Raw genomic sequence first — 25,096 nt, 5'->3', positions numbered from 1 at the left:
AACACTGACTCCCCGTCCCCTCCCCCAGCCCCTGGCCCCACCATCTACTTTCTGTCTCTGTGGATGTGACTCCTCTAGGGGCCTCCTGTGAGGGGATCACACAGTGTCTGTCCTTCTGTGTCTGGCTCATGTCACTGAGTGTCACGTCCTCAAGGTCCGTCCACGTTGGAGCAGGTGTCAGGATGTCCCTCCTTTTCATGGCTGCGTAATATTCCAGCGTGTGGATGGACACACTGTGTGTACCCATCATCCGTCCATGGACACTGGGTGCTCCCACCTTTTGGTGACTGTGAATCGTGCTGGTGTGAACACGGGTGTGCAGAGACCTGTTGGAGCCCCTGTGTTTCACATTTTGGGTCCACACGCGGGAGCCGGCCTGCTGGATCATATGGTGGTTCTGTGTGCACCTGTTGGGGGAGCCGCCAGGCCGCTCTCCCCCGCGGCTGCCCGTCTTCCGCTCCCTCCGACGGCGCGTGGGGGGTTCCAGCTTCTCCACGTCCTGGACGCCAGACACCTTTCAAAATATGACCCAGATCAGGCCACGTCCCCTGTGGTGCCTGAGGATAAACCCGGGCTTCCCTCCACGGCCCACGTGGCCCCGGGTGGTCCGGCCCTCACCTCCCCTCTCCTCTTCTCTCCACTCTGCTCTGATCCTCGGACGCCCCGTGTCCATTCCGGGCCCCCGTGGCCGGCTGCGTCCCCTTCCTGAGTCCCCAGGGCCGACGTCACTTCCTCTGAGAGGTCCTCCCTGGTTTCTCTGTCTGGAGCCGCCTTCTGTGCCTCGTCCACGTTTGTCGCCTCAGTGGAGCTTAGAACCACGAGAGGTGATGTCAGGCTCTCGGGTCCCGTCTGTCTTGGGTCCCCCGATGCCCGGCAAGTGGTAAGTGGTCACTGAACATCCCTGAGACGGCGGCCGGGCGGCGCCACCATCTCCGGTCCCAGCAGAGGCGGTTCCAGCCGCGGATGAAGGGGGTCATCCAGCCGAACAGGGTGGGCGCCCTGGGGCTGGAGGGCAGGGCCGGAGGCCACGGCGGCGCCTTTGTCGTGGCCGGGACACCCAGACCGGGCCTCCTGGCCACGGGCGGGGAAGAACAGTCTGTACGCTCGGTCAGCGGGGTCCAGTTTACATTTCAATTGTCGCCGTGACCGTGTGTTTGTTTGAGCAGAAGGTTCCGGGGGGTGGCGACGTTCCGGCTGCACGTGACGCCCCACGGACCCGGGGAGTCGAGAGAACTGGGCCCCGGCCAAGCCAGGGTGTCACTTCAAACGCGGCTGCTGTGGAGGCTCGCTTAGACTAGCGTGAGTGTGGTTGGCCGTGCTTCACGCGTGGTGGTAGCAAGGCTTGTGTGTCTCTCTGGGAAGGAGATCCCTGAGGAAGGTTCCGGAATGAGCGGAGAGTGTGAACCATGTGGATACTGAGGGAACAGTGTTGAGGCAGAGGGAACAGCCCGTGCAAAGGTCCTGGGGCAGGACCGGGCCTGGCGTGTTGGAGGAACAGCGAGGAGCCCATGTGGCCGGAGCAGAGGGGGAGAGGGAGGAGGGAGGGCTCAGCTGCTGCGGGCGTGGACGTGGCTCCCCGGCTTCTGCGCTCCTTTTCACCCAGGAGGGCGTCCACGTTTCCCTCAAACAATACAGTACATGTTCTGAGCTGGGCTGCGGGGGAACAGCGTATTCGGGGGTCAGGGGCACGTCAACCAGGGCAAGACAAGTCACAGACGAGCAAACGACACTTAAAGCGGGCGATCGGCGTCATGTAAAAGGCAATAAGATGTTCGTTTGTGTGTTTTTGAAGAGGAGCAGATAAACCGAGTCGGCCCATCTGCTTGCCTTGCTGTGTGGCCTGGGGTAACTTCCTACCCTCTCTGGGTGACCCGGGGTCGTCTGCCTCGGCGGCTCTGGGGTGTTAGACAGGACCATGTCACACGTGTCCCTGACGACTGGTGTCGGGTAAGCTGTCTGCGCGTGGCAGCTGCCATCATTATTATTACTATTATTATTACTGTTGTTGTTGTTATTAACCTGTAGCTTCTCACTCCACCCTCGGCTCCCAGCTCGGTGACCCGGATGGGGGCGCTCTGAGGTTTCCCCGGCCTGGGCCGCAGGGTCTGGGGCCTCTGCTGCCGTGGGGGGCTGGTCGGCGCGCACGGAGCGGGGATGTGCACAGGATTAATTCTGCGCCCAGCTGTCCCCAGCGCCACAGTTAACGGCAGAGGGGACCTTTGGCCGGGGCAGAGGAGTTAGGGGGTCCCCAGCTGGGGGCTTTATCCAACTGGTCCAAACAAGGGGATCACCCCAAACTACTGACAGAAAGGGGTCCTGGAGTGGGGGGAAACTGAGCCCCCCAGTCGTAGTCAAAGGCGCATCGCCGCCAGCTGGTGCTGCGTGAGTTCGAATATGTCGTCACCTCTCTTTGTGCCTCAGTTTCCCCATCTGGAAAATGGAGACAATAGTCACGTGTGCCTCATGGAGGAGTTTTGAAGGTTAAATGAGTCACTGGGATGAAGATGAAGCTTGCAGCCCAACATAATCAAAGGAATGACTCACTAAGTATTAATTATTGGAATGTACCGTTTCGCACGGAGTGGCTCGTCAGCCCTCCCGGTCTCAGCCCCTCGCCCGCCTGGGGCCGCCCCTCGCGTCTCCGGCTTGCGTGGCCTCCCTTGCACGTGGCACAGCCTGACATTGTCCTCCCGGTTTATTTGCTCGCTGGGTCCCTGCCTGTCGCTCCCCCATTGGGACATCACTGCCACGAGGGCAGGGATCTTTGTCCCTCTTGGTCACCGCTGTGTCCCCCGGGCATGTGACACCTCAGCAATCAATCCGCTGAGGGATCGAAGGAAAGAAGTCAACGGCGGCGCAGTTCTGTTCCAGCCTATGGGTGAGGAGGTGAGGCTCAGAGACGTCAAGGCACTGGCCCGAGGACACACAGCCCGAAGTCGGCCGACTTGCAGTAAACGGCCGGAGAGTACACATTTTAGACCTGGAGGTCACTTATGGTTTCTGTCACATATTCTTTCTCCTCTTACGATCCTTTAAAAATATACGAGACCCTTTTATTCATTATCGCCTCCCCCGAAAGAGCCTTTTTAGACCTTTTTTTTTTTTTACCAACCCCATCCATGGCGGATTTAATCAGATGGTGCCCGGAAGCTCTTGACACAGGAAATCTCGGCAAAGGAAAGCCACCGGCCTGGGCGCTGGGGCACCGGGGGCCCTGGACGCCAGCCCGCCTCTAGGCCTCATCCGCTCCGGGCACATCTGCCCAGACCCACGGAAGGTCCATTTTAGGCCCGGACGTCTAAACAGACGGGACGAGGAGGAGTTATCAGTGCTCTGTTTGTTTCTGATTCTTCATCGAAACGTCCAGAGCAGCTCAGCTCAATAGATCTCCGCCCAATTCGGTCGCCGCCGGCCGCGTGGAGGGTTGAAAGGTGACCCGTGCCTCGGAAGTCTTGAAAATTTAATTTAATTTCAGCGTAGCTAATTTAAATTTAAAGCCACAGGTGGCTGGTGGCTCCCATACTGGAAGCTACCAGAAGCCACTAGAAGGTGGGGGTTTTAGGTGCCAGTGACAGGCAAGGGGTCAGGAGTGGGTGAGAAATAGTTCAGAGTTTTAGAGATGATTAAAAATCAGATGGCATAATGAAAAGGAGGGAGATCCTGACACCTGCTCCAGCGTGGATGGACCCCGAGGACGTGACGCTCAGTGACATGAGCCAGACACAGAAGGACAGACCCTGTGTGATCCCCTCACAGGAGGTCCCTAGAGGAGTCACATCCACAGAGACAGAAAGTGGATGGTGGGGCCAGGGGCTGGGGGAGGGGAGGGGAGTCAGTGTCTCATGGGGACAGAGTCTCAGCTTGGGGAGATGGAAAGTTCTGGAAGGAGTGGTGATGGTTACACAACAGTGTGTGTGTTTCATGCCGCTGAGCTGTGCCCTTAAAAATGGTTAAAACGGTAAATTTTATGTTATGTCTATTTAACCACAATCTAAGAATTAAATTTAAAAAAAATTATGAGATGGCATAGAATGACAGCGTCATGGTATTTAGAATTTATTCTATATTTTTATTCTATTTATATTATTTAGAATTTAGAATACACTTATTTAAGTGACAGAAAAAGAGTACCAGGATTCTAGAAAAAGAAGAGAACGTCTGCTGTCCGATAAGGGGCCCCTGGAAGCCCCCGGCTGGCATCACGCTTGGCTCGAGCTCCCCCTCCGATGGGCAGCGAGCCGAGGGCAGCGCCCTCTCCAGGTGGGGTCAGCGGGGTTCTGGAAGTCCCGGCCGGCGCAGGAAGGCGAGAACTGCAAATCCGAGGCCTGCGGATTGGAAAGGAAGAAATAAAACCGTCCCTGTTTGCAAATGACGCGATGGTCGGCAGAAAAAATCCCAAGGAATCTCCAAAAAAAAAAAGAAAGCTCTTAGAACTCATCGGCGAGTTGCGCCGGGTGCGGGAGGCGAGGCGAACACACAGAAGCCAGTCGCGTTTCTCAGTGCCACCGAAGAACCAACTAGAAACCGAAATGCAAAGCACGACGTGGGTTACCGTCGCCCGCACACCTGCCGCGCGTCGGACCCCAGTTTGGCGCCAGCCCTCCCTCGGACGCCTGGGGGGTGGGTTTCTCATCTTCCCATCTTACAGATGAGGAAACTGAGGCCCAGAGAGGTCGTGTGGCCGGCCGGAGGTCACAGAGTCAATGATCGGTGAGATACAGGCTGCGGACTAGAGCCCGCCCGTTGTCGCCTTTCCTGGCGCAGAGTACCAGCCCCCAAGCCAGAAACAACAGCGACGAGATTAATAATAGTAACGACGCGCCCCTCTGATTGGTGACGTGCTGACGACGTGCCAGCCACGTTTGGGGGCATTTTATTGCATTCGTGGTCGCCTTTTCCTGCGTTAACAGCCCCCAGGGGAGGTGCTGTGGTTGTGCCCATTTCGCAGACGGGGAGAGTGAGGCACAGAGAGGGCGGGCGAGGGGTCTGGGGCGCACAGCCCTGGGTTCCCACGCAGGAGCACCAGGCCGCCACCCTCCCTGCCCGGGGACGCGCCGAGTGCCAGCCGGGCTCCGCTGCCCGTGTGGGCGCCTGTGCCCGCGGAGGGTCCTGTGCCCGGGGCCTGGAGCCCGGCGGCTGGCTGCCCGGGCTGGGCCTTTCCCAACAGCGGGGCCGCCCGTGCCCGGCCGCCGGGCCGTCCAAGCGGGACTGGCCGCCTCCGAGGGGCCGCTGGCTGCCCAGAGAGCGGCCGCAGGGCACGGGGCCCAGTCGGGCACTGTCCCCTCGGCCACTGCCCAGTCAGCACGGCTGGGGCCGCAGAGCCTGGGCGGCGAGGGGCTGCCCCCATCCACTGCTGTGGCGGGTTGGGAAACTGAGGCACAGACCCTTGCACAGCCCCGCTCCTGTGCTGCTCATGGTGTCCTCAATCGTGGCGGCCAGAGGGTGTGCACCCACTATGTGCAAAGCACTAGCACGGTGCAGGAAGCATCCTCCTCGTTATTATTATTCCCACAACAACCCCGACGGCTCTGAAGCCCTGAGAGGGGAAGTGACCTCCCTCCCCAGGCCACACAGCCTCTGAGGCTGCAGAGCTGGCCGGGGAGCTCAGAGGCCGGACGGCTCCCGCGCGCCCAGATGAATAAAATAACCCTCCTGATTTTCCTCGTTCCAACCCTCGCTGTTCCCCGTCTGTAAAATGGGTACATAACCCTCCCAGATCCACGGCTCCCTTGTTCAGTTATAGATCTCGTGTCTGTTGGGGACAATAAAGCCCCACGTGTGTGGTTATCTTAGGGATTTAAAATAACAACAATAATAGTAAGGTGATGGACATTACCCTGTATCGAGATCTCCGGATCTCCTATCTCCCTGTCACCTCCTGACACCCCGGGCAGGCCTGGGCGATGCTCGCGCCCATTTGAAAGAGGGGAAAACCGAGGCCCAGAACAGTTAAGCGACTTGCCTGAGGTCACACAGCATTACGTCCCGGCTTTGGGGTGTGGCGGGAGGGAGGGTTTATCTGATGGGGATTCCCGCCACCTCTGGCCTGAGAGAGCAGTGGGTGGGGCTGGGTCTGTCCTGCGGGCTCGGCCATGGGCCCTCCCCGCCCTGGGGGGTGCGGGGGCTGCCGAGGGAGCTGGCGGGACTCGCCCCCGCCCAGGCGGCCCCGATCCCGCCGAGTCAGCGTCTGTCTGCTGCCGGCTGCCAAGGAGCCTGAGTATTTTTAGATAAGATGGGGGGGCGGGCGCCGGGTGTGGGAGCCCCCAGGCGGGTGGGTGGGCGGGCGGGGTGCTGCCGCTGCAGAGGGGGCCCTGAGCGGCACCCCGAGACGACGGGCTGGGCCCCCAGGACCTCGAGGGCAGAAGCCGAGGGGAGGGGCCCAAGGGGTCCAGGACTCCTCTCTCTGGCCCTCAGTTTCCCCATCTGTAAAGTGGGCGTCATGACACCCGCCACCCCTGGGTCAAGGCAGGATCCAGCGTCATCCGCATTTCACAGACGGGGAAACTGAGGCTCAGAACTCACGGTTCTCCCCGCATCCCAGCATGTAGGAACGCTGGCGCCCCGGGGACCTGCAGGGGTCCAGTCAGACCTCCAGACCCTCTGGGGCAGCGGTGGACGGAGGGGGCGAGCAGAGACCCGGGGCCTTGGCGTGTTCGGGGACCGCCGTCTCCACGGTGCAGTGTCTCCTGGGTTGAGGGTCCCTGCGGGTCACCAACCCTCCCTCCCTCTCTTTGCAGACGCGGAGCAGAGCGGCAGTCCCCGGGCGGGGATGGGCTCCGACCAGGAGGACAGCAAGCCCATCACGCTGGGTGAGTCTGGGCGCAGCGGCGGGCGGGGGGCACGGCCCCGTCCCCTTCCTCTATTTAGGAATCGTGCTCTGAGCCCCCCTCCTGTGTGCTTTTCGTGGCCCTGTGTGAGCAGGACCCTCACAGTGTTAACAGATTCCTTCCTCACGGCCGTGCTGCGGGGTGGGCGCTGCTGTGTTTCCATTCTGCAGAAGAGGAAACTGAGGTTCAGAGAGCACCCAGAGAGCTGGGGTTGGAACCCACAACTCTGAGCTCCCAGTGTCTGGGCTCAGAGGGGCTCACCCCGCGGGAGGGGCCGCAGAGGGCCCCGCAGTCCCCGGGACAATGAGCAGATGGGCGGGACAGGATGGTTCTGTGGGGGGGAAGTGGGAGAATGATAATCGCCCACCTGGACCAGCGGAGTCGCCTCCACCCTGGCCCCCGGCTTCCGCCCTCGCCCCCACAGCCTGTCCTCCCCAAAGTGGCCAGAGGGCGCCTGTGAGCCCGTGTCAGGTCCCCCTCCTCTGCCCACAGCCCTCCAGGGCTCCCCCTCCCTCAGGGGAGAAGCCCAAGTCCTCCCTGTGGCCCCCCAGGCCCTGCACAACCTGTCCCGTCCCCTCCCCGCCCTCCCTCCTCCCTCCTCCCTCTCTCCCCCTCGCTCCCTCTGCTACAGCCACACGGGCTCCTCATTCCTCTAACATGCCAGGCGAGGTCCTGCCCCAGGACCTTTGCACGTGCTGTGCCCTCTGTCTGGACAGCTAACTGCTCCCCTCTCCAGATCACCCAGATCTCAACTCAAACCCCCCTCTCAGAGAGATCCTCCCCGAGCCCCTTGGCTTCAAGCAGCCTCAGCCACGATTGATCGGCATCCTCTGTGTTATTTCCTCCAGGGGAAGTTAGTGATTGCCTATGTGTTTGCTTAGTTGCTTAGCAACCACAGATGTGTTTGCTTCTCTCTCCTCGTGGAATGCCACCCCCCTGAGGGAGGGCCAGGGGTTTTGTCTGTCTTGATCACCACTGTGTCCTCGGTGCCTAGGACAGGACCTGGTACACAGTAGGGGCTCCACAGACATTTGTAGGAAAAAAGAAGGGAGAGAGAGAGGGATAAGGCAGAGGCGAAAAGAGAAACTAGAGAGACGGTATTTCAGGGACGAGGAGGAGGAGATGAGATGGAAGGGAGGAGGGAACGGCCAGTGGGTGAGGGCATTCTGGTTGGAAGGGCGGCTCGGGGAGGCCGGATGGTTCCGGGAGGTTCGCGGCCCGGCTGCTCCTCACGGCCGTCTGTGACCCCGAGGCCTCCTGGGCGCCTCCCTCGGAGCCAGATGTTCCGGGCAGGCGTGGCGGTGCCACGGCTCCCGGGGGAGCTGCAGCGTCTGGCGGAGGAGATCACTTCCTCCCCGCCCGCCAGGGAGTCCCCTGGAGATGGAGCCCGAGGCTGCACAACAGGAAACCCCGCTGGGGAGGGCGGAGGCCCGACACACCAGCTGGCCAGCTGGGCCGGCAGGAAACAGGACGGCCACTTCCCCTGGACACTGGGACCACCGCCCTGGCCTCCCGGGGCCCCAAGCCCCCCACGTGGGCTGGGCGGGTAGTAATTGCTCAATAAAGGGACGGGCAAAGCTGGTAACCCGGGAGGCCGAGGGTCCTGGACCAGCCCAGGCTTGGGGCTGGGACAGCTGGTGGCCTGGTCCCCGCGGTCCGTGCTGCCCCCTGGAGGCCCGGAGAGGAACTGCTCCCACCCCACCCCCCACAGCTGAGAGCCGGTCCCACCTCCTGTCTGCCCACTCTCCCCGGCTCTTCTGCTCCCGCCCTGTCGGCCTCCAGTTTGCCAGGTGCATTCCAGCCCCGGGGACTTTGCACGGGCTGCCCTCGCTGCGGGAACATCGGGGCCCCCGAGGAGGTGGCCAAACGTCACGTTTAAGATCATCCTGATGACAGTGGCCGACCGCGTGGGGTGCTTCCCGGTGCAGATGTGGTTCCTGGCACTTCCCGCATTTGACCGCATGTGTGCCTCGTCTCCGCCCCGACCGTGAGGTCCTGGTAGACCGTCACCCTCCCGGCGAGGCCGGCGCAGAGCCCTTTGGATAAAATAGGTCCCCTCCCCAGTGGGCTCCCCCACCCCACCTCTGTTTGACTTTTAACCGTATTAAAATTTACAGTTCAGGGGCATTAATTACACTCACTGTGTTGTGCACCATCACTCTGTCTAGTTCCAGAACATTCCATCACCCCAAAAAGAAACCCATCTCCATGAGCAGTCTCTCCCATCCCCAGCCCCAGCCCCTGACAACCACAAACCCACATTCTGTCTGTGGATCTGCCTGTTCTGGACATTTCACATCAATGGACTCACACACCATGTGTCCTTCTGTGTCTGGTTCTCTCACTGAGCGTCATGTGTTCGGGGTCCGTCCACGGTGTGGCTGTGTCAGGGCCTCACTCCTCTTCATGGCTGCATCATATTCCAGTGTGTGGAGGGACATGTTATATGGATCCGTCATCCAATGGTGCACAGTCGGCCATTCCTGGTTTGGGCTGTCGTGAATCACGCTGCTGTGAACACGGGTGCACAGATTTCTTGACTTATTGATCTTATGTGGCCTCCTGCGCCCGCAGCGCACTGTGTGTCCCAGGAGGGCAGCCACTTCTGTCTGTCTTGTTCCCAGCGAGGTCCTGGGGGAGTGGGTCCTGCCTGTGAGGGCTCTGGGGGCGGGACAGGCCTGCTCCGAGCTGTCTGAGGCTGGCCAGGGCTCCCACCCTCTGGGAGCCACCCTCAGTTTCCAAATCCATGAAATGGGTCCAAACCACCCCATCCCGGAGAGGAGGGTCCCTCTTCCTTTAACATTAGGCAGGAGTGGTTCTGGGGACACGGGATGTTAACTGGTGCCCGTGGACCCTCCATTCGGCCCGCAGTTCTGAGCCCCCGCTGTTTGCCGGGCTCTGGTCGAGGCCCTGGGGACACCGCAGGGCCTGGGCAGAGACACGCCGGCCCTCCTGGAGCTCCCACTCTGGAGGGAGAAGGATGCGAAACTACAGTGTCACGGGGGTGATCGATGATGGAAAGAAAGCCAGCCGGCCCCTCCTAGGAAGTCAGGTTCATATCTCACAGCAACCCAGATGAGGGGGTGCGTGGTCCCCACTTGCCACATTAGGGAACATCGAGGCTCAGGGAGGGGAAGTGAGTTGCCCAACATCCCACGCCAAGTGGGCCACGGAGCCGGGATTGGTCCAGCCTCCACTGGCCTGTGCAGCCTGCCACAGCGAGGGGGGCCCCAGAGGAAGGCGAGGCTGGATAAGGGGCCCACCTGGAGGCCTCCCTGGAGGAGGGGAGACTGGCTGAGGCCGCATGGAAAAGGATGGAGGAGACGCTCAGACAAGAACGTCTGCTCCAGCAGTGTGAGGGCGGAGGGACTCCCCCAACGGACTAGGGGGGCTTTAGCTGGCCATCCCCTGGCTGCAGGGCTGCAGACGGGGGACGGGGTGACCCCCCAGGCTGGGTCCAGCCCCCGAGCCTGGGCAGCCCGGGGTGTCGGGGACGGAAATGGACCCGGCTCAGCAGCCGCCCGCTGACCCTGCACTCCTCTCCCTGCTCCAGACACGACCGACTTCCAGGAGAGCTTCGTCACCTCCGGGGTGTTCAGTGTCACCGAGCTCATCCAGGTGTCCCGGAGTGAGTGTCCCCACCCACCCTACGCTGGGGCCCGGAGAGGGGAGGGGCTCGGGGAAGAGGAAGGAGCCCATCCCCCATCCCCCTCGTCCTCTGCAGCCACCCGTCACCACGCCAGGGTTCCTGGGAAGGGCGGCATCCAGGCCCCTCCCAGAGCCTAAGGTCAGGGTGACACGTTCCTCCCCGGAAACAGGCTCCAAATGCTGAGTGGAGGAGGCTGAAGGAGCTGGGGCCTCCCTCGTCCCCCCCAGAGGGCCCACCCCCACCCACTCTGCTTCCTGTCCCCTTGCCCTCCCTATGGGCCTGCTGGGGACTCACTCCGCTCCCCCAGACACCCCCATTTGAACCCCGCCCCAGGGAGCTCTGGGCACTGCCCCGCCTTATCCCCGACCACCGCCCTCCCTGCCCAGATCAGCAGAACCTGGCTCCTGGGAGTGCCGGGAGCTCGGCCTCCAGCTCTGGCTATGCCTCCGCCTCACAGCGTGACCTTGGCCTCCCTCGACGGCCTTGGTCTTCTGATCCGTAGAATGAGGCCAGTTTCCGCCAAACCAGGAACCAGGCCAATTTGAGAAGGGGTTCCCCTTTGAACAGACAGCCCCAGACAGCTCTCCCCACCCCTCCCAGGCAGACTGCTCCCTCCCTCATTCCCCTCTTTGTCGCCCCCTGCAGCGCCAGTGGTGACTGGAACAGGACCCAACTTCTCCCTGGGGGAGCTGCAGGGGCACCTGGCGTACGACCTGAATCCAGCAAGCACCGGCATGAGAAGAACGCTACCCAGCACTTCCTCCAGTGGGTAGGTGCTGCTCCCCACCTCCACCTGGGGCATTTCACAACCCCTCACCCACCTCCATCTGGGCCCAGCTAGTTCATTCCTCTCCCTGTTATGCCTGTTTTCATGTTCCACTTGGAAAACTCCTATTCATCCTTCAAAACCCAGCCCCAAGTGCCCCTTTTCTCAGCCCTGAGACCCACTCTGGGCTCCCACAGCCTTTAGTCCCACGTGCCCAGCCCTTGACACTGCATGAGAATGCAGACACCAGTTCTTGCTGAGATAGGCCATGTGACTGTGACCTGGTCACCTTGCATTTGCCTCAGTTTCCTCATCTGTAAAATGGGGTCAGAATCCCACCGGGTTCTTGAGGATTATACTAGGCCAAGTGGTCAGCCAGGCCTTCAGGGCTTTGGTGTCCACCCTGCTGGCTTGCTGTGTGACCTCGGCTGGGTCCCTCATGCCTCTGCCCCCAGGTGTCCCATCAGAGCAATGGGCAGGATGGAACAGGTGTTAACTGAGACCCAGCTCTTGCGTGAGGTCTCGCGATAGCGCTCTCCCTGCCCCGCCCCCTGGGAACCGGAAGTAGCAACGCCCGCCCCGCCCCCCTGCGTCTCCGTGGTAACCGGCCTGCGCTCTTCCTCCCTCGCGCCTTAGGAGCAAGCGGCATAAATCGGGCTCGATGGAGGAAGACGTGGACACGAGCCCCGGCGGCGATTACTACACCTCGCCCAGCTCTCCCACGAGTAGCAGCCGCAACTGGACAGAGGACATGGAAGGAGGTAGGGCTGGCGGCGGGGGCGGAGCCGGCCTTCCGGTCGCTCGGGGGAACCGCGGCGGGGACTACGTGTTCCGGCAGGCACTGCGCAGGCGCCGGCGAGCGGGCGGCCGGCCCGGAGCCGCGGGGCTTCCTGGGAATTGTAGTCGCGAGGGCTGCGTGCGCTTGGAAGTCAAGTCTGGATTCGCGATCCCGGAGCTCTTTGGTTCCGCTCGGGCTGGGGAGGGCGCAGACAATCCCTCGCCCAGATTTCCTGCCCGTTTCCTTTTAGGGTTTCATCTCTGTGGCGTTGCTGATCCACAGAACTTACTCAGCAGCGACTCTGAGCCACAGGGGGCTTCTTCCTGGGGTCTGCCATAGACTCTGATCTATAGGATCCCAGCTGGAGGGTCCTGAGATGTAGGATCCCTTTTCATTAGGGTCCTCCTTGGAGTGAGTCCCGTTTTCCGAGATTCCCATCCCCATGGGGTCTTCCTCCCTGGAGTCCAGATCTGCAGGAGCCCCGTCTCTTTCCGAACAGCGGCCTCTTCCAGGGGGATTTTGTTCTGTTGCTCTTCTAGGGTCTGCCCCAGAGCATCTTTTTCATTGTCTCCCCCAATTTTATAAGCATCACCTTGTCCTGTCCCTTCTCCCTTTTCGAGGGTTCACCCCACGGCACAGCCTGGTGGCTACAAACGTGGGATCTGAGGTCCACCAGCCCTTACGGCTTCTGGTGGCGCCTGCCAGCTCTCTGAGCCTCAGTTTCCTCATCTGTAGAATGGGGGTGTTGATACCAGTGGTACCCACCTTATAGGGTTGTTGTGGGGACTGAGTTAATATCCTTGGTGTCTCTAAAACAGGCCTGGCACGTAATAAGCACCCCGTAAACCCTAGGGCTTGTTTTTTCTTTCCTCCTCCTCTCTCCCTCCTCCCTGTCACCACAGGGCCTGCTTTCTTATAAAGATCTGTCTACACAACATCCCGCACCTACAGGATTCTTGAAAAGCGGTATAGCACTACAATTAAGAGGGCAGGGTCAGGCGTGGGAGAGACCTGGGTTCGAATCCCAGCTCTGCCGTGGACTTGCTGTGTGGGCTGTGTGACCTTGGGCAGGCGACTTGACTTCTCTGAGCCTCGGTTTCCTCGTTTCCAAAATGGGAGTGATGAAGTAACTCTTCTTTTGGGGCATTAGAGGGAGGAAAGGGTAGGATGTGCGTAAAACAGCCGAATGTGCCCAGGAAAGGGGAGAGCTTATTGTTAGTCGTGTCTTTATAAAACTCCCATCTCTTTGAATCGGTCTCTAGTGCATCTGGTTATGACATTTGAGGTCCCAAGGGTCTCCCTCTTCCACAGTTAGCAGGCACCTAACTCAGGGAGATCTGTCTCTCGGTTTATTAGGCTCTAATTTATGGGTCAGAGTGTCTCTGTGGTTCTGTCTCTGTGGATTCCCCATCTCTGTCAGGTTTTTCTCTATAAAGACCATGTATTCAGTAAGCTTTAAGTTTGATTGTGAGAAACAGAAACCCCAAAAGGACAGTGTATTTCTCTCGCAAGTAAATGTCCAGCCATCAGCAGCCCTGGACAAGTAGGACGTGAGGGATGTAGGCTCCATCCTTATGCTCCCCCGAGCGTGGTTTCCATTCCCACCTCGTGGTCCAAGATAACTGCTGGAGTGCCAGCCATCATGCCTGCGTTCCGGCCAGCAGGGAAGAAGAACGGTCAAGTCTGGGCATGTCCTCTCCCTTTAAGAATAACTCTCAGAAGCTGCACTTACCTTTTCTGCTTATCTCTGTGCCCCCGAGTTAGTCATGTGGCCATCCTCTGCTGCAAGGGACGCTGGGAGTTGTAGTCTTGTTTTGGGCAGTTGTGTGCCCGTTTCAAATTCAAGGGTCCTGTGACTAAGGAAGGGGAGGAGAGCAGATCCACCTCTCAGGAAGGCTGCGCTTGAAGGGCCTGTCCTGTGTAAAGGGTGTCCTGCTGAGAGCGGAAGTTGGCCCCTTTGATGGAGCCACGGCAGCCCTCAGAGGCCAAGTGATAGCCTGAAGGCTGTGGACTAGAAAAAGGGAAAGGCTGCGGACCAAGAACCAGCTTCCACATCAGGAGGCTCAGAAAAGGAAAACTTAAGAAGGAAGGAAATGTTAGGGAGTCCCCAGGGCTGGGTCTGAACTTCCTGCCCTGGAGTGAAGCGGTGGCAATGGGGGGCGGGACAAGGAGGGACCCCCTAGCAGCCGCTGGCATGAGATGAGGCGTCCCAGAGCTGGAAGGGAGTGTCTGAGGGGGTCTGTCCCCTCTGCCTCCACTTGGTTACCCCGGGTGATGGTAAACTCACTCCCTCCTGAGGGCTTCGTCCTCAGGGTGGGCCTGTCCCTGCCTTCCGGGGGCTCACTGCCAGGTGGGGGGATGGATTCGGATCTCCTCGTCCTCCTCGTCCCCCCGCCTCTTCTCCCTTCTCCTCCTGCTCCCCCCGCCCCCCGGCTTCCTCCAGCTTCCTGTCTAGACAGCCACCAATTAGTTGCTCATTAAGGGGGTTAAGCTGATTACAGTGCTCCCCCTTCCTCTGTGGTGGCCGCCACGGCAGCGCTCAGCTCAGCCCGCACCCCCGGCAGCCACGCCCCAGTGCCGGGAGGGGCAGAGGCCTGGGGGGATCGAGCCAGCCCCACCTGGGCAAGACCCCCGCGGCCAGCCCCAGGCCTTTGCCCGCTCCCTTTCCAGAGCAGGAGTGCCCTTTCCCCCCCGGCCACCTCCTCCCAAGGCCTTCCCTGATTACCTCCCCCAGTCGAGGGCACCTTCTGCTCAGCTCCCAGAGTGCTTTGCTCTCGCCACTTCTGTGGCCCTCCCACAGGGGACACAGCCCCCCCACGGGCAGTCATAATACGGGATGAAGCAGGCAACTCCCGTCTCCCTCCTCTGTCCCCCGGGGGCTTCCCCCGTCTCTTTTTGGACTCGGGGGCAGGAGGGTGGCCCGTGGGCTTCCAGAGGGGGGTTGGAGCCCCAGTCCCCCCACGTCTTGGCTCTGTGGCCCGGGCAAGTGACGCCCCCGTCAGGCCTCAGTCTCCACATCCGTGAAATGGGGGTGACCCCGTAGCCCCTGCCTGGGACGGTTGTGGGGTGATGTGAGAGCAGGCTCAGACTTGCAGGGGGTCCGTTCTGCCCCCAGAGGACACCAGCCTGTCTGGGGACACCGGTGGCTGTCACACTGGGGGTGCTCCCAGCATCGAGTGGGTGGAGCCAGGGATGCTGCTCAGCCCCCCGCAGAGCCCAGGACGGCCCCCGGAGATGACCGGGCCCCTGTGTCCCAGTGCCGAGGGGCACCGTCCTGCTCCCCGGATGACGGCCGTCCTCAGCAGAGCCCTGCGTGCCCCTCCCGTGGGCGGCTCTGTGTCCCGGGGCCCTGGGGACCCGCGGACAGCTGGAGGGCCCGCCCGGTGGAGCGGCCTCCCCGCGGGGACGGGCTCGTTTGTGGGAAAAGGATGGGGGCTCGGGTGGGGGACACACGGGCCTGCGTGTCACGTGGCGAGTCTGTGCTTAGACGGGGGACACACAGGCGTCGGTCAGCCAGACGGCCGTCGCTCCAATGGAGGATTCCGGCGTGTTGGCTGAGCACACGGGATGCTCCAGCGGGGCGCACAGCCGGGGCCCTCCAACCCACCCGGGGCCCCCCGCCCCGATCCCGCAGGCCCGGCTCAGGAAGCTCCGGCCGTGGAGACGCGGCGGGCGGGTCTGCCCGGCTATTGCCATCAGGACAGGCTGTTCTGGGAAAGCTCCCGGGTGAGCAGGGCCGGCCCTAACCTCGTTCCCGCACACGCGCACACACACACACACAGACACGCACACGCGCACACCGTCTACACGGCCAGCCTCCTCCCCGCCCATTCCACGGGAGGGCCTGGCCCCGGTGCCCTGACCCTCTGGTCCCCACAGGCATCGCGTCCCCCGTGAAGAAGACAGAGATGGACAAGTCGCCCTTCAACAGCCCGTCCCCCCAGGACTCGCCGCGCCTCTCTAGCTTCACCCAGCACCACCGGCCCGTCATCGCCGTGCACAGCGGTGAGCACCCCGGGCCCTCTGATCGGGCCCCCTGTGGCCAGGGAAGTCCCACTGGCCGTCTGACCACGAGTCCCATTGCTGAAGCCTCCCGGCCGGCCTAGAAAACTTGGAGCTGCCATGGTGGAGGGCGCCCGGGCCTGACCAGTCTCTGGGTCCTCAGTTTCCCCTTCTGAACAAGAAGGAGTCGCAGCTGGGGGTTTGCCCGTTGATCTGCTCCCCTTATGTCACACTCAAGAGACCCACAGACAGACCACGGGGTGGGGCGGTCTCAGAAGGAGGTGGACACGCCCGACGTGTGGCCAGACACGCACAGGCCACGCAGTGTTACCCAGAGCCCCCGGCCCTCATTGGGTCAGCTGTCCTTTGGGCTCATAAATGTCCCCTCTGGGGCCATCCTGGGGACTGAATGAGTTAAGTCGTGATAAGAGCTGGAATACCGCCTGGTACCCCGTTATTAGGATGGTGACGACTTAGTTCCCTACACGGGCAGACACACACACGGGCAGCAATCAAAACAGCACAGTCGTTCAGACCAGGAGCCGGCAGACCGGGCCCTCGGCGCCTGTTCTTGTAAATAAAGTTTTATTGGCACAGGGCCACGCCCACCATTTACATGTCATCTGTGGCAGCTCGAGGGCTACGAGGGCAGAGTTGAGTGGCTGCAACAGAGACCAAATGGCCCCCAAAGCCCAAAATATTTACTGTCTGGCCAGGGGCTGGAGAGAGAGAGGAAGGGGGAGTGACTGCAAATGGAAACAGGGCTTGTTTTAGGGGGATGAGAATGTTCTGGAGTTACAGAGTGAATATGCCAAGTCACTGAGTTGTTTAGAAAAAAAAAAAAAAGCAAATAGGGCAATGGAATATTATGCAGCCATGAAAAGGAGGGAAGCCCTGACACAGCCACACCCTGGACGGACCCTGAACACACGACCCTCAGGGAGAGAACCAGACACAGAAGGACACACGGTGTGTGAGTCCATTGACGCGAAATGTCCAGAACAGGCACATCCACAGACAGAGAGTGGGTTCCTGGTTGTCAGGCGCTGGGGAGGGGATGGGGAGTGACTGCTTGTGGGGACAGGGCTTCTTTTTGGGATGATGAAAATGTTCTAAGAGAGATTGTAGTGATGGTTGCACAGCTCCATGAATGGGCTAGAAATCAGTGAATCATACGCTTTAAAAGAATGAATTTTATAGTATGCACATTATATCTCAATTTTTAAAAAAATATTGACTGCCAGGCTCTCTATGGAAAGAGCTAGCTGCGCCCGAATTAGAGTCTGGGCCATAGGGCCAGATGGCCTGGGCTCGACCCCTGGCTCTGCCTCCTGCTTGCCGTATGGCCTGCGACAGGGGTCGTGACCTCTGAGAGCCACCAGGTCATTCTCTGTTTAAAAACAAAACCAAACCGGGGGGTTGTACTGAAGCCCGTGGGGTTAGAGTGGAAGTCGGTGACTTGGGGCGCGTGGATGACAGCGCAGCCTGGCCCGCGGCGGGCTGTGGTTATGATTCCGTGCACACGCTGACCGCCCCCCCGCCCCGTGTCCGCAGGGATCGCCCGGAGCCCCCACCCGTCGTCGGCCCTGCACTTCCCCACGACCTCCATCCTGCCCCAGACGGCCTCCACCTACTTCCCCCACACGGCCATCCGCTACCCGCCTCACCTCAACCCCCAGGACCCGCTCAAAGATCTCGTCTCGCTGGCCTGCGACCCGGCCAGCCAGCAGCCTGGACCGGTGAGTTCTGGGGCCCTGATGCTTCGCTCGGGCGGCCCCCCGCCGGGCAGCCTCGGTTTCGGGCGGCCATGCGTTGGTGGACGGCGGGGCCCCGCTCCCCCGTCGGAGGCGCCTGGAGCCGGGCTCTTTCTGGTGTTGGCACTGACGGCACGTGCTTTACGAGACGCCCGAAATCAACACGGGCCCGGGGCCGCGGCTCAGGCCGGCTCTGCAGGGTTGCACCGGAGGCTTTGGGTGCTCGGGGCCGTTGGGATTTCGGCACTGTGGGCGAGGCGGTTGAGGAGAAGGTCCCGGTGAAGGAGACAGAGTGGCCGGGCCCCCGTGGGGTCCAGGCACGTTGGCATCACGCAGACGGAGAGAGAGTGGGTATCCGGCGGCCGAAGGAGGAGAGGACGGGCGCGCGGTCCCAGGATGCTGGGGCCCGCGGGCATCCGTGGTACCCACCAGACCCGTCCCGGGCGCCCCAGATCCTCCCCGGCCGGCGGGGCCGCGGACGGCAGCCCGAGGCGGAGGGGGCGCCGGCCGCCTTAACCACGTGTCTCTCTGTTCCCCCCAGTTGAGTGGAAGTGGTCAGCTCAAAATGTCCAGTCACTGCCTTTCTGCTCAGATGCTGGCTCCCCCGCCCCCCGGGCTGCCGCGGCTGGCGCTCCCCCCCGCCGCCAAAGCCACCTCCGAGGGAGGAAGCTCGTCGCCGACCTCGCCCTGTAAGCACCCGGGAAGCGGAGCCCGTGGCAGGGCGGGCGTCCCCGAGGGGCCCCTCCCCTCCCCAGCCCCGCCGCCGGGGCTCAGGCCCCGCCTGGTGCGCCCTGGCGAGTTCGGTGGGTCCCCAGATGGAGGCCTGGGGGCCACGTGGTCAGGTCCACGCAGCCTCAGGGCACGGCAGGACGAGCCGCCTCTGTGTCGTGAGCAGCTGGCAGTAGATGAGGATCTCAGACTGGTGGCCCGAGGGCCAGACGCGGCCCCCAGACACCTTTTGTTTGTGGAAGATGAGAATCTGTTGTTTCAAAATCAGTTCATTTCCCATAAAAATTCCAGAGTTCTGGATTCTCGGGAAAAAACGGCCTCCCTGAGCTCTCTTCCAGCTGGTGACCTGGGCTGGGCCACAGCTTAGACAGGACTGTACCTACCTGCCCACTTGGCCTTCTAGAACTTTCTGCCCTCTGGATTTGGTTCCAGGTGGTAGCCTGGCGGAAGGCCCTGGGTTGGTCTCCTCACCTTCTAGAACTTTCCACCCTTTGGATGTGGCTCCAGATTATAGCTTGTTGGCCCCTCGTGCACCCCAGTCGGGGGCTGCACCAGGCTGGGAAGCGGCTCCCGGATCCCCGTCCTGGGGTCCACCCCATCAGTGGTGGCCGTGAGCCCAGCCTCTCCCTGGACCCCCGAGCAGGCTGGGGTGGGCCGTCCACACTCCGCAGGCTGCCTCGCTCTGGGCCGACCCCATCCTCCCAGCGCCCGGGGTGTCCCGCGTCCTCTAAGGCCGAGCCGCCCCACTCGGGGGCCCCGGGCAGACCATCCCAGAGCCCCCGGACCTCTCCCCGCCGTCTCGATCTGCCCTCGCCCCCTTCGTGAGTGTCTCTCCCTCGCTCCCCGATGAGATTCCTCCCCCCGCCGAGCAGGAGGGGCCGCCGTTCCACCTGGGCTCCGTCGCCCCCTCCCCACGGGCAGCACCCCCGCCCCCAGCATCTCCCCCCGCGTCCACTGCCGAGACCCAGGGCAGCTGCCCGTGCTGACGGGCTTCGTCTGGACACCAGGCACAGTGCGGGGTGCTGGGTTCCAATGCTGTGTGACCTCGGGCAACTGTCCTCCCCTCTCTGGGCCTCAGATTTCTCAGCTGAAAATGGCACGATCGAGCACCCACCACGCGGGCGGTGGGGGGTGAGTCGGTGAGCTCGACCAGGGAGGCCGTCGAGTGTGACATCAGGGGCACAGCGGAGTCGGTGTGTGATGTTGATGGTCACCTGTCTGCCTGCTTTGTCATCTGTGGAATGGGACAAAATCATGTTTGCTGCGTTGAGGCCACGGAGGGTTAAGTGGGGTTATGCCCGGTGCCTGGCATACAGTAGGCACTTAATAGATGTGGCACAGACACGGATTCCTTCTCCTTCCCTTGCACCGGGATCTTAACTGCAGCTCCGACCTGCCCCCCCACAGCCCCCCCCCCCCCAGCCGGCCTCGCTGCCTCCTGCCCCGGCCGGACCCTCCGCAGCCCCCGTGCCCCCGGCAGCCCCGGGCCGTGAATTATTCACTCCCTCGCCGACCAAATGTAATCGCCGAGCTTAAACTATAAATAAATAAATATAGGTATAAATATAACATCCCGCGGCCCCCGCCCCCGGCAGCCTCTCCGGGAGGAAGATGAATAACTCAAGCGCCTCCGTAGTGCATGGCGCCCTGCGCGGGGAGCGGGCTGGGCCGGGCGGTGGATCGCCCTGAATAATTCACGGCGGCCCCTGAATTGCGCATCGCGCAGCCCGGGCCTTCCCTCTCGGCGACGCCCCCCCCCCGCGTGGCCCCCGGCGCCCCGACGGGGGGGGGGCTGTCCGGGGTGCCCGGAACGGCCGGACGCTGGGCATGAAGGCCCGGCTGTGTGACCCTGGGCGGTGGCCGCCCTCTCTGGGCCCCCGCCGGCCCCTCCGCTAACGGGCTCTCGGTCTCTCTCCTCCTCGCAGCCTACTCTCCGCCCGGCACGTCCCCTGCAAACCGTTCCTTTGTGGGATTAGGACCAAGGGATCCGGCGGGCAGTTATCAGGCACAGGTAGGGGCCGAGAGGCCGGCTGGCGGGGGGCGGGAGGGGCAGGGCAGAGGGGCCGCCTGCTGCGGGGGCCCGGCCACCCCACCAGCCGCACCCCCGGCACGGTGGCTGCTCAGCGGGGCAGGAGGCCAGCCTCCCGTCCCTTCCAGGGCCTCGAGCCCACGCCCGGGGATGTGGCAGGGCCCCCACCCTGCGTGCCACTCCCCGCCGGGAGACGCTCGTGGCAGAGCTGCTGCGAGGCTGGGGGTGTCTCCTCCACGGGCCCATCAGACAGACGGGAACACTGAGGCCCGCAGAGGCGAGGAGTGCACCCAGGATCACACAGCACGTCGGCCCCAGCCTTCAACCCCCCAGCCTTCGTCCCCTCCATGCCGCCGGCCGGAGGCACCCCAGGAGAGGAGGGCAGGGGGTGGCAGAGGACTCCAGGAGGTGGGGACAGGTGGGGAAACTGAGGCAGCCCGCGGCAGGGGTGGGGCCTCTCTGTAGAGCATGTGCGCCCCCAGCCCGGGCTGCAGCCTGTGAGGTGGGGAGCGGGCAGTGGAGGCAGAATTGGTCTTGCTGCAGCTGAGTGCGCCAGGGTGTGGGAGGGAGGCAGGCCTAGGACGAGGAGGCTCAGAGAGGGGGAGCGAGTTGCCTGAGGCTGCACAGCAGTGGAGGGCAGAGCCCCGATGGGTCCAGAACTGAGACCCATGCCTCCCAGTGGCCTCAGCTCCTCTGCCCGTGTGTCCCTGGCACCCACCTCGGGTCAGGGTCCATATCTGTGCCATGTGCCGGCCAGGAGGGTGTTGGCAGACGGTGTCCACAGGTGGTGGGTGGACCCCCGAGACGCCCCCCCTCCCGTCCCTGGCAAGGGCAGCGCCAGCCGCCGCGGGTCCTCCGAGGCCCAAATGCACAGAGAAACCAGCTCAGGGCTCCCCGGGGTCTCTGAATAGCCAGAACCACAGAGCATGGGGGTTTGTGGGGTCCCCGGGGGTCACGTTCGGACTCTCCCATCACTGTGGGAGGGTCCCCTGCAGCAGAGTCCACGGGAAGGGTGTGGGGAGGAGGTGGAGAGATGGCCACATCCCCCATCCTCGGGTGAGGCCGGAATCAGCCACGCTGACCAGGCCCAAGGAACCTCCCGCCACAGCCTGGCTCCCTGGGGACCCTGCGATGCTGGCCTGGTTGCTGCTGGCGGCTCAGGGGGGCCAGAGCGTGTGGGGAGGACCCGGCCGTCCCCTCCCTTCCTGCTCAGGCCTCAGCAGGGGTGCTGGGGTCAGGAGACCAGGGCTAAAGCAGGCCCTGCTTTACCCACTCTGAACCTCGGTCTCTTCTTCTGGCCTTGGGCACCTCCCAGGGAGTCTTTGAAAGGCCTGGAGCATTAGGGGACCTGTTTCATGCAGAAAGGGCACCGAAAGGCGAAGGCTGCCCCACACACCCTCGTGTGCCCCGAATTTTAAGCATCCTGCCTTTCAGAGCCCCAGGCGAGATCCAGATACAGGGGCATGTGGTCAGGGTCACCCAGAGAGCTGGGGGGGCCCAGGACTCCCTGCTTTCCCATGACCATGGTCTGTTAACTCCTGGCGTGGACGCCCCTGCCCCCCCCCACCCCCGAGCCTTCCTCTCCCGCCCCCACCCCACATCCCTCCCCAAGGGAGACTGGGAACGTCCTAATTGCTTCAGAAACCAAAGCTGATAAAAACGGCACGGAGAAGGCCCTGCTCAGCCTCCCTTCCCCCTGCACCCATCTCCTTCATTACCAGCCTCTGCATGGGGGGACCCCCGAGCGGTGGCCTGGAAGGGAAGGGAAACTGAGGCAGGCAAGGGCGGCACCTGTGCTTCTACATGTTCTCGTCGCCCCCTCGACCAGCGGCCCACTGGGGACCCAGAGAGGGTGGGATGGGGCTGGCGTGGAGGAACTGGGGTGGGGGGCATCGGGGGGAAGCCCCGTGGCGAAGGCTGGCCTGGTAGAGGATGAGGGTGTCCAGGCAGGGGGTTCGGCCCTGACCGAGGCTGGGAGTGGCGGAGAAACAGCTGGAATGTTGAAGATCTCAAACGTGGGCATTGTTCCGGGGACCATGGGGAGCCACGGAGGGGTTTAGAGTGGGGGGGGCAGCCAGGTCTGGGAATTGGAAAGAACTTTCTGGGGCTGGTGTTGGGGGTGCAGGGAAGGGAGGTGACAGATTGGTGAGAGACTCCCAGGAGCGTGGGTTGGGGGGAGGCGAGGCTCCCAGTCTGGGTGAGCAGGGAGGGCAGGTCTCGGAGAGGACCCCGCCGGACCATGGGTCCTTGGACTGAAGGCATCCCAGTCCCCGGGTGGGATCAGGCACCCCACACCCCGCAGACCCTGAAGGGAGGGAAGTGGGGAGGAGGAGCCCGGAGACCCTGCTCCCCCCTCGCAGGGCCCCTGCGCAGAGGGCTCAGAGCTCGAGGCCTCTGCTTTCTGGCCCAGTCAGCACTTCTGCCTCCGCCTGCCTTCGTTATTCCTGGCGGGTTCGCTTTCCTCTGCCCCTCCTCCAGCCCGCAGTGGCTTCTTTCCCTCCACACGCGCCCTTCAGTCTCCTGCCCACCCCCCCAGTCAGTGCTCCTTGTCTGATCAATATCCTCTCCCCTGATCAATATCCTGTGCCCTGATCAATATCCCCTCCCCTGATCAGCATCCCCTCTCCTGATCAATATCCTCTCCCCTGATCAGTGTCCCCTCTCCTGATCAATATTCTCTCCCCTGATCAATCTCCCCTCCCCCAATCGCTGCCCCTCCCCTGATCAGTATCCCCTCCTCTGATCAGTATCCCCTCTCCTGATAAATATTCTCTCCCTGATCAATATCCTCCCGAATCGGTGCCCTCCCTGATCAGTATCCTCCCCGTTAATGCCACTCCCTGATGAATATCCCCTTCCCCAACCACTGCGCCCCCATCCATATCCCCTCCCCTGATCACTGTCGGTTGATCCCCCCAGATCAATACCTGCCCCATCCCCTCCTCCGTCTCCCCATCAGTCCCTCAGTCCTGAGCCGTCTGTCTGTTGCTCTGGCCCCCGAGTGGGCTCCGTGGGCTCTGACGCCCCCGCCCTCCCCTGCATGATGGGGTCCCCTCAGCGGAACACTTTACACCCACACTTTCTGCCCAGGAGCCCATCACACATGTCCAGCAGATGAGTAAATGGGGGGCCGGAGGGGTTAAGCCACATGCCCAGAGCCACCCAGGGCCCCAGCCAGCCAGGGGGCCGCCAGAGCCCGGACCCACCCCTGGCACCGTACTGCCTCGGTCTCCCCGTCAGCCGAAGGGGGTGTGGAGCTGAGGGTGCCCCCCGTCACTGGGCTGGAGCCGGGAGGGAGGGAGGGAGGGCCGGGGAGCTGGCCACTGCGGGGAGGGTCACGCCCCGAGTCTGTCTGGTTGCCAACGGAAACCAGACATGAGGTAATGGCCAAGATGAACTTGAACTTGGCTGGAGGTGGGGGGCTGGGAGCCACGGCGCCAGGTCGATGGGATGGCCCAGCGGCTGGCTGCAGGGCGGCCTGGCGGGAGGGGGCATGATCAATGTACAGTAGCGGAGGAGGGGGCTCAGGACTCGCCGACCTCTGTGGGGCGGGGGATCCCCGGGCCTGGGACACGCGGGCGATTGGGTGCACTTCCAGGGGAGGGGTCTGCACGGTGGCTTCCCTGTGGAGACCTGTGACGGCCTGGTCTCCCCCACAGAGCCTAGGTCCCCCATGACCCCCTCGGGGCTCAGGGGTCAGCCCCGGGCAGGGGAAAGGCGAGGCCCAGAACCACACGAGCCTGAGTTCAAATTTCAGCATTGCCACTCCTGCACTGGTGGACTTGGGCAAGTTACTTGACTTCTCTGAGCCCCAATTTTATTCACTGCGAAATGGCGTGTTGGGGGCAGAGTCCCTCCTTCATGGGGGTTCTGGAGGGGGGTTCATTAAATGGGAAAATGTTTTTAAAAAAAAAGGAAACAGCCCTGGTCACAGTGCCTGGATGTGCTGGCACTCCATAATGATTCACTCATTTCCCTCTGCGTCCCCTCCTGCAGTCATACCCGGGGCAGTGAGGCTCAGAGCTTCAGCGAACAAAACTACAGGAGGCTCAGCTAGACTTGAATTCCAGATAAACAAAGAATTTTAGAAGACGAAAAAAATTTTTTTAGCATAAGTGTATCCCACAAGGTGCATGGGGTATACTTATGCTAAAAGGTTTATCCACGATTTAGATTCCACTGGGCGTCTGATTTTTCATCTGGCAGGCTGCTTGGGCCCAAGTCACTTGCCCAGGGACACCGAGCAGGTTGTGACAGGTCTGGGGTGGGGAGGCAGGGGTCACAGGTCACAGGGAGGTGGGTGGGCCTGGGCAGCAGGAGCGAGGTCAGTGGCCCAGCCTGACCCGGTGTCTCTTTCTCTCCCTTCTCTCCCTCCGTGTGTCCCGCCGACCGCCCAGTCCTGGTATCTGGGATAGGAAAGGTTTCTTCGCACGCCCTGCTCCTTCGTCCCCGGGGCCCCTGGGCCACGTTTTCCGTGGAAAGTTAGAGCGAGCAAGAACACCCCCGACTCCCAGCCCGGCAGAACAGATAAAACACACAGACACAGAACACAGGAGGATAAA

At 62.2% G+C, this 25,096-nt stretch overlaps 1 protein-coding gene across 4 annotated transcripts in view; it reads left to right on the top strand.

Annotated features, from left to right (window-relative positions):
• The window catches only part of NFIC (nuclear factor I C), a 55,326-nt gene extending 30,230 nt beyond the window's left edge, over nt 1-25,096 (top strand). For 2 of the 4 annotated variants that reach the window (XM_087425760.1, XM_004441317.3), the window contains exons 3-11: nt 6,738-6,809; nt 10,381-10,455; nt 11,122-11,245; nt 11,879-12,003; nt 15,900-16,025; nt 17,577-17,761; nt 18,318-18,465; nt 20,431-20,516; nt 24,932-25,096. In XM_087425760.1, coding sequence (XP_087281886.1) covers nt 6,738-6,809; nt 10,381-10,455; nt 11,122-11,245; nt 11,879-12,003; nt 15,900-16,025; nt 17,577-17,761; nt 18,318-18,465; nt 20,431-20,516; nt 24,932-24,949 — 959 coding nt within the window. In that variant the 3' untranslated portion in view covers nt 24,950-25,096. The remainder of the gene's footprint in view (nt 1-6,737; nt 6,810-10,380; nt 10,456-11,121; nt 11,246-11,878; nt 12,004-15,899; nt 16,026-17,576; nt 17,762-18,317; nt 18,466-20,430; nt 20,517-24,931) is intronic. The other 2 variants (XM_004441318.3, XM_004441319.3) reach the window with 2 other exon arrangements.

Source organism: Ceratotherium simum, chromosome 39, assembly GCF_057802395.1.
Source record: "Ceratotherium simum simum isolate JZ-2026a chromosome 39, ASM5780239v1, whole genome shotgun sequence".
Taxonomy (NCBI): Eukaryota; Metazoa; Chordata; class Mammalia; order Perissodactyla; family Rhinocerotidae; genus Ceratotherium; species Ceratotherium simum.
This window is presented reverse-complemented; position numbering and strand designations above follow the sequence as displayed.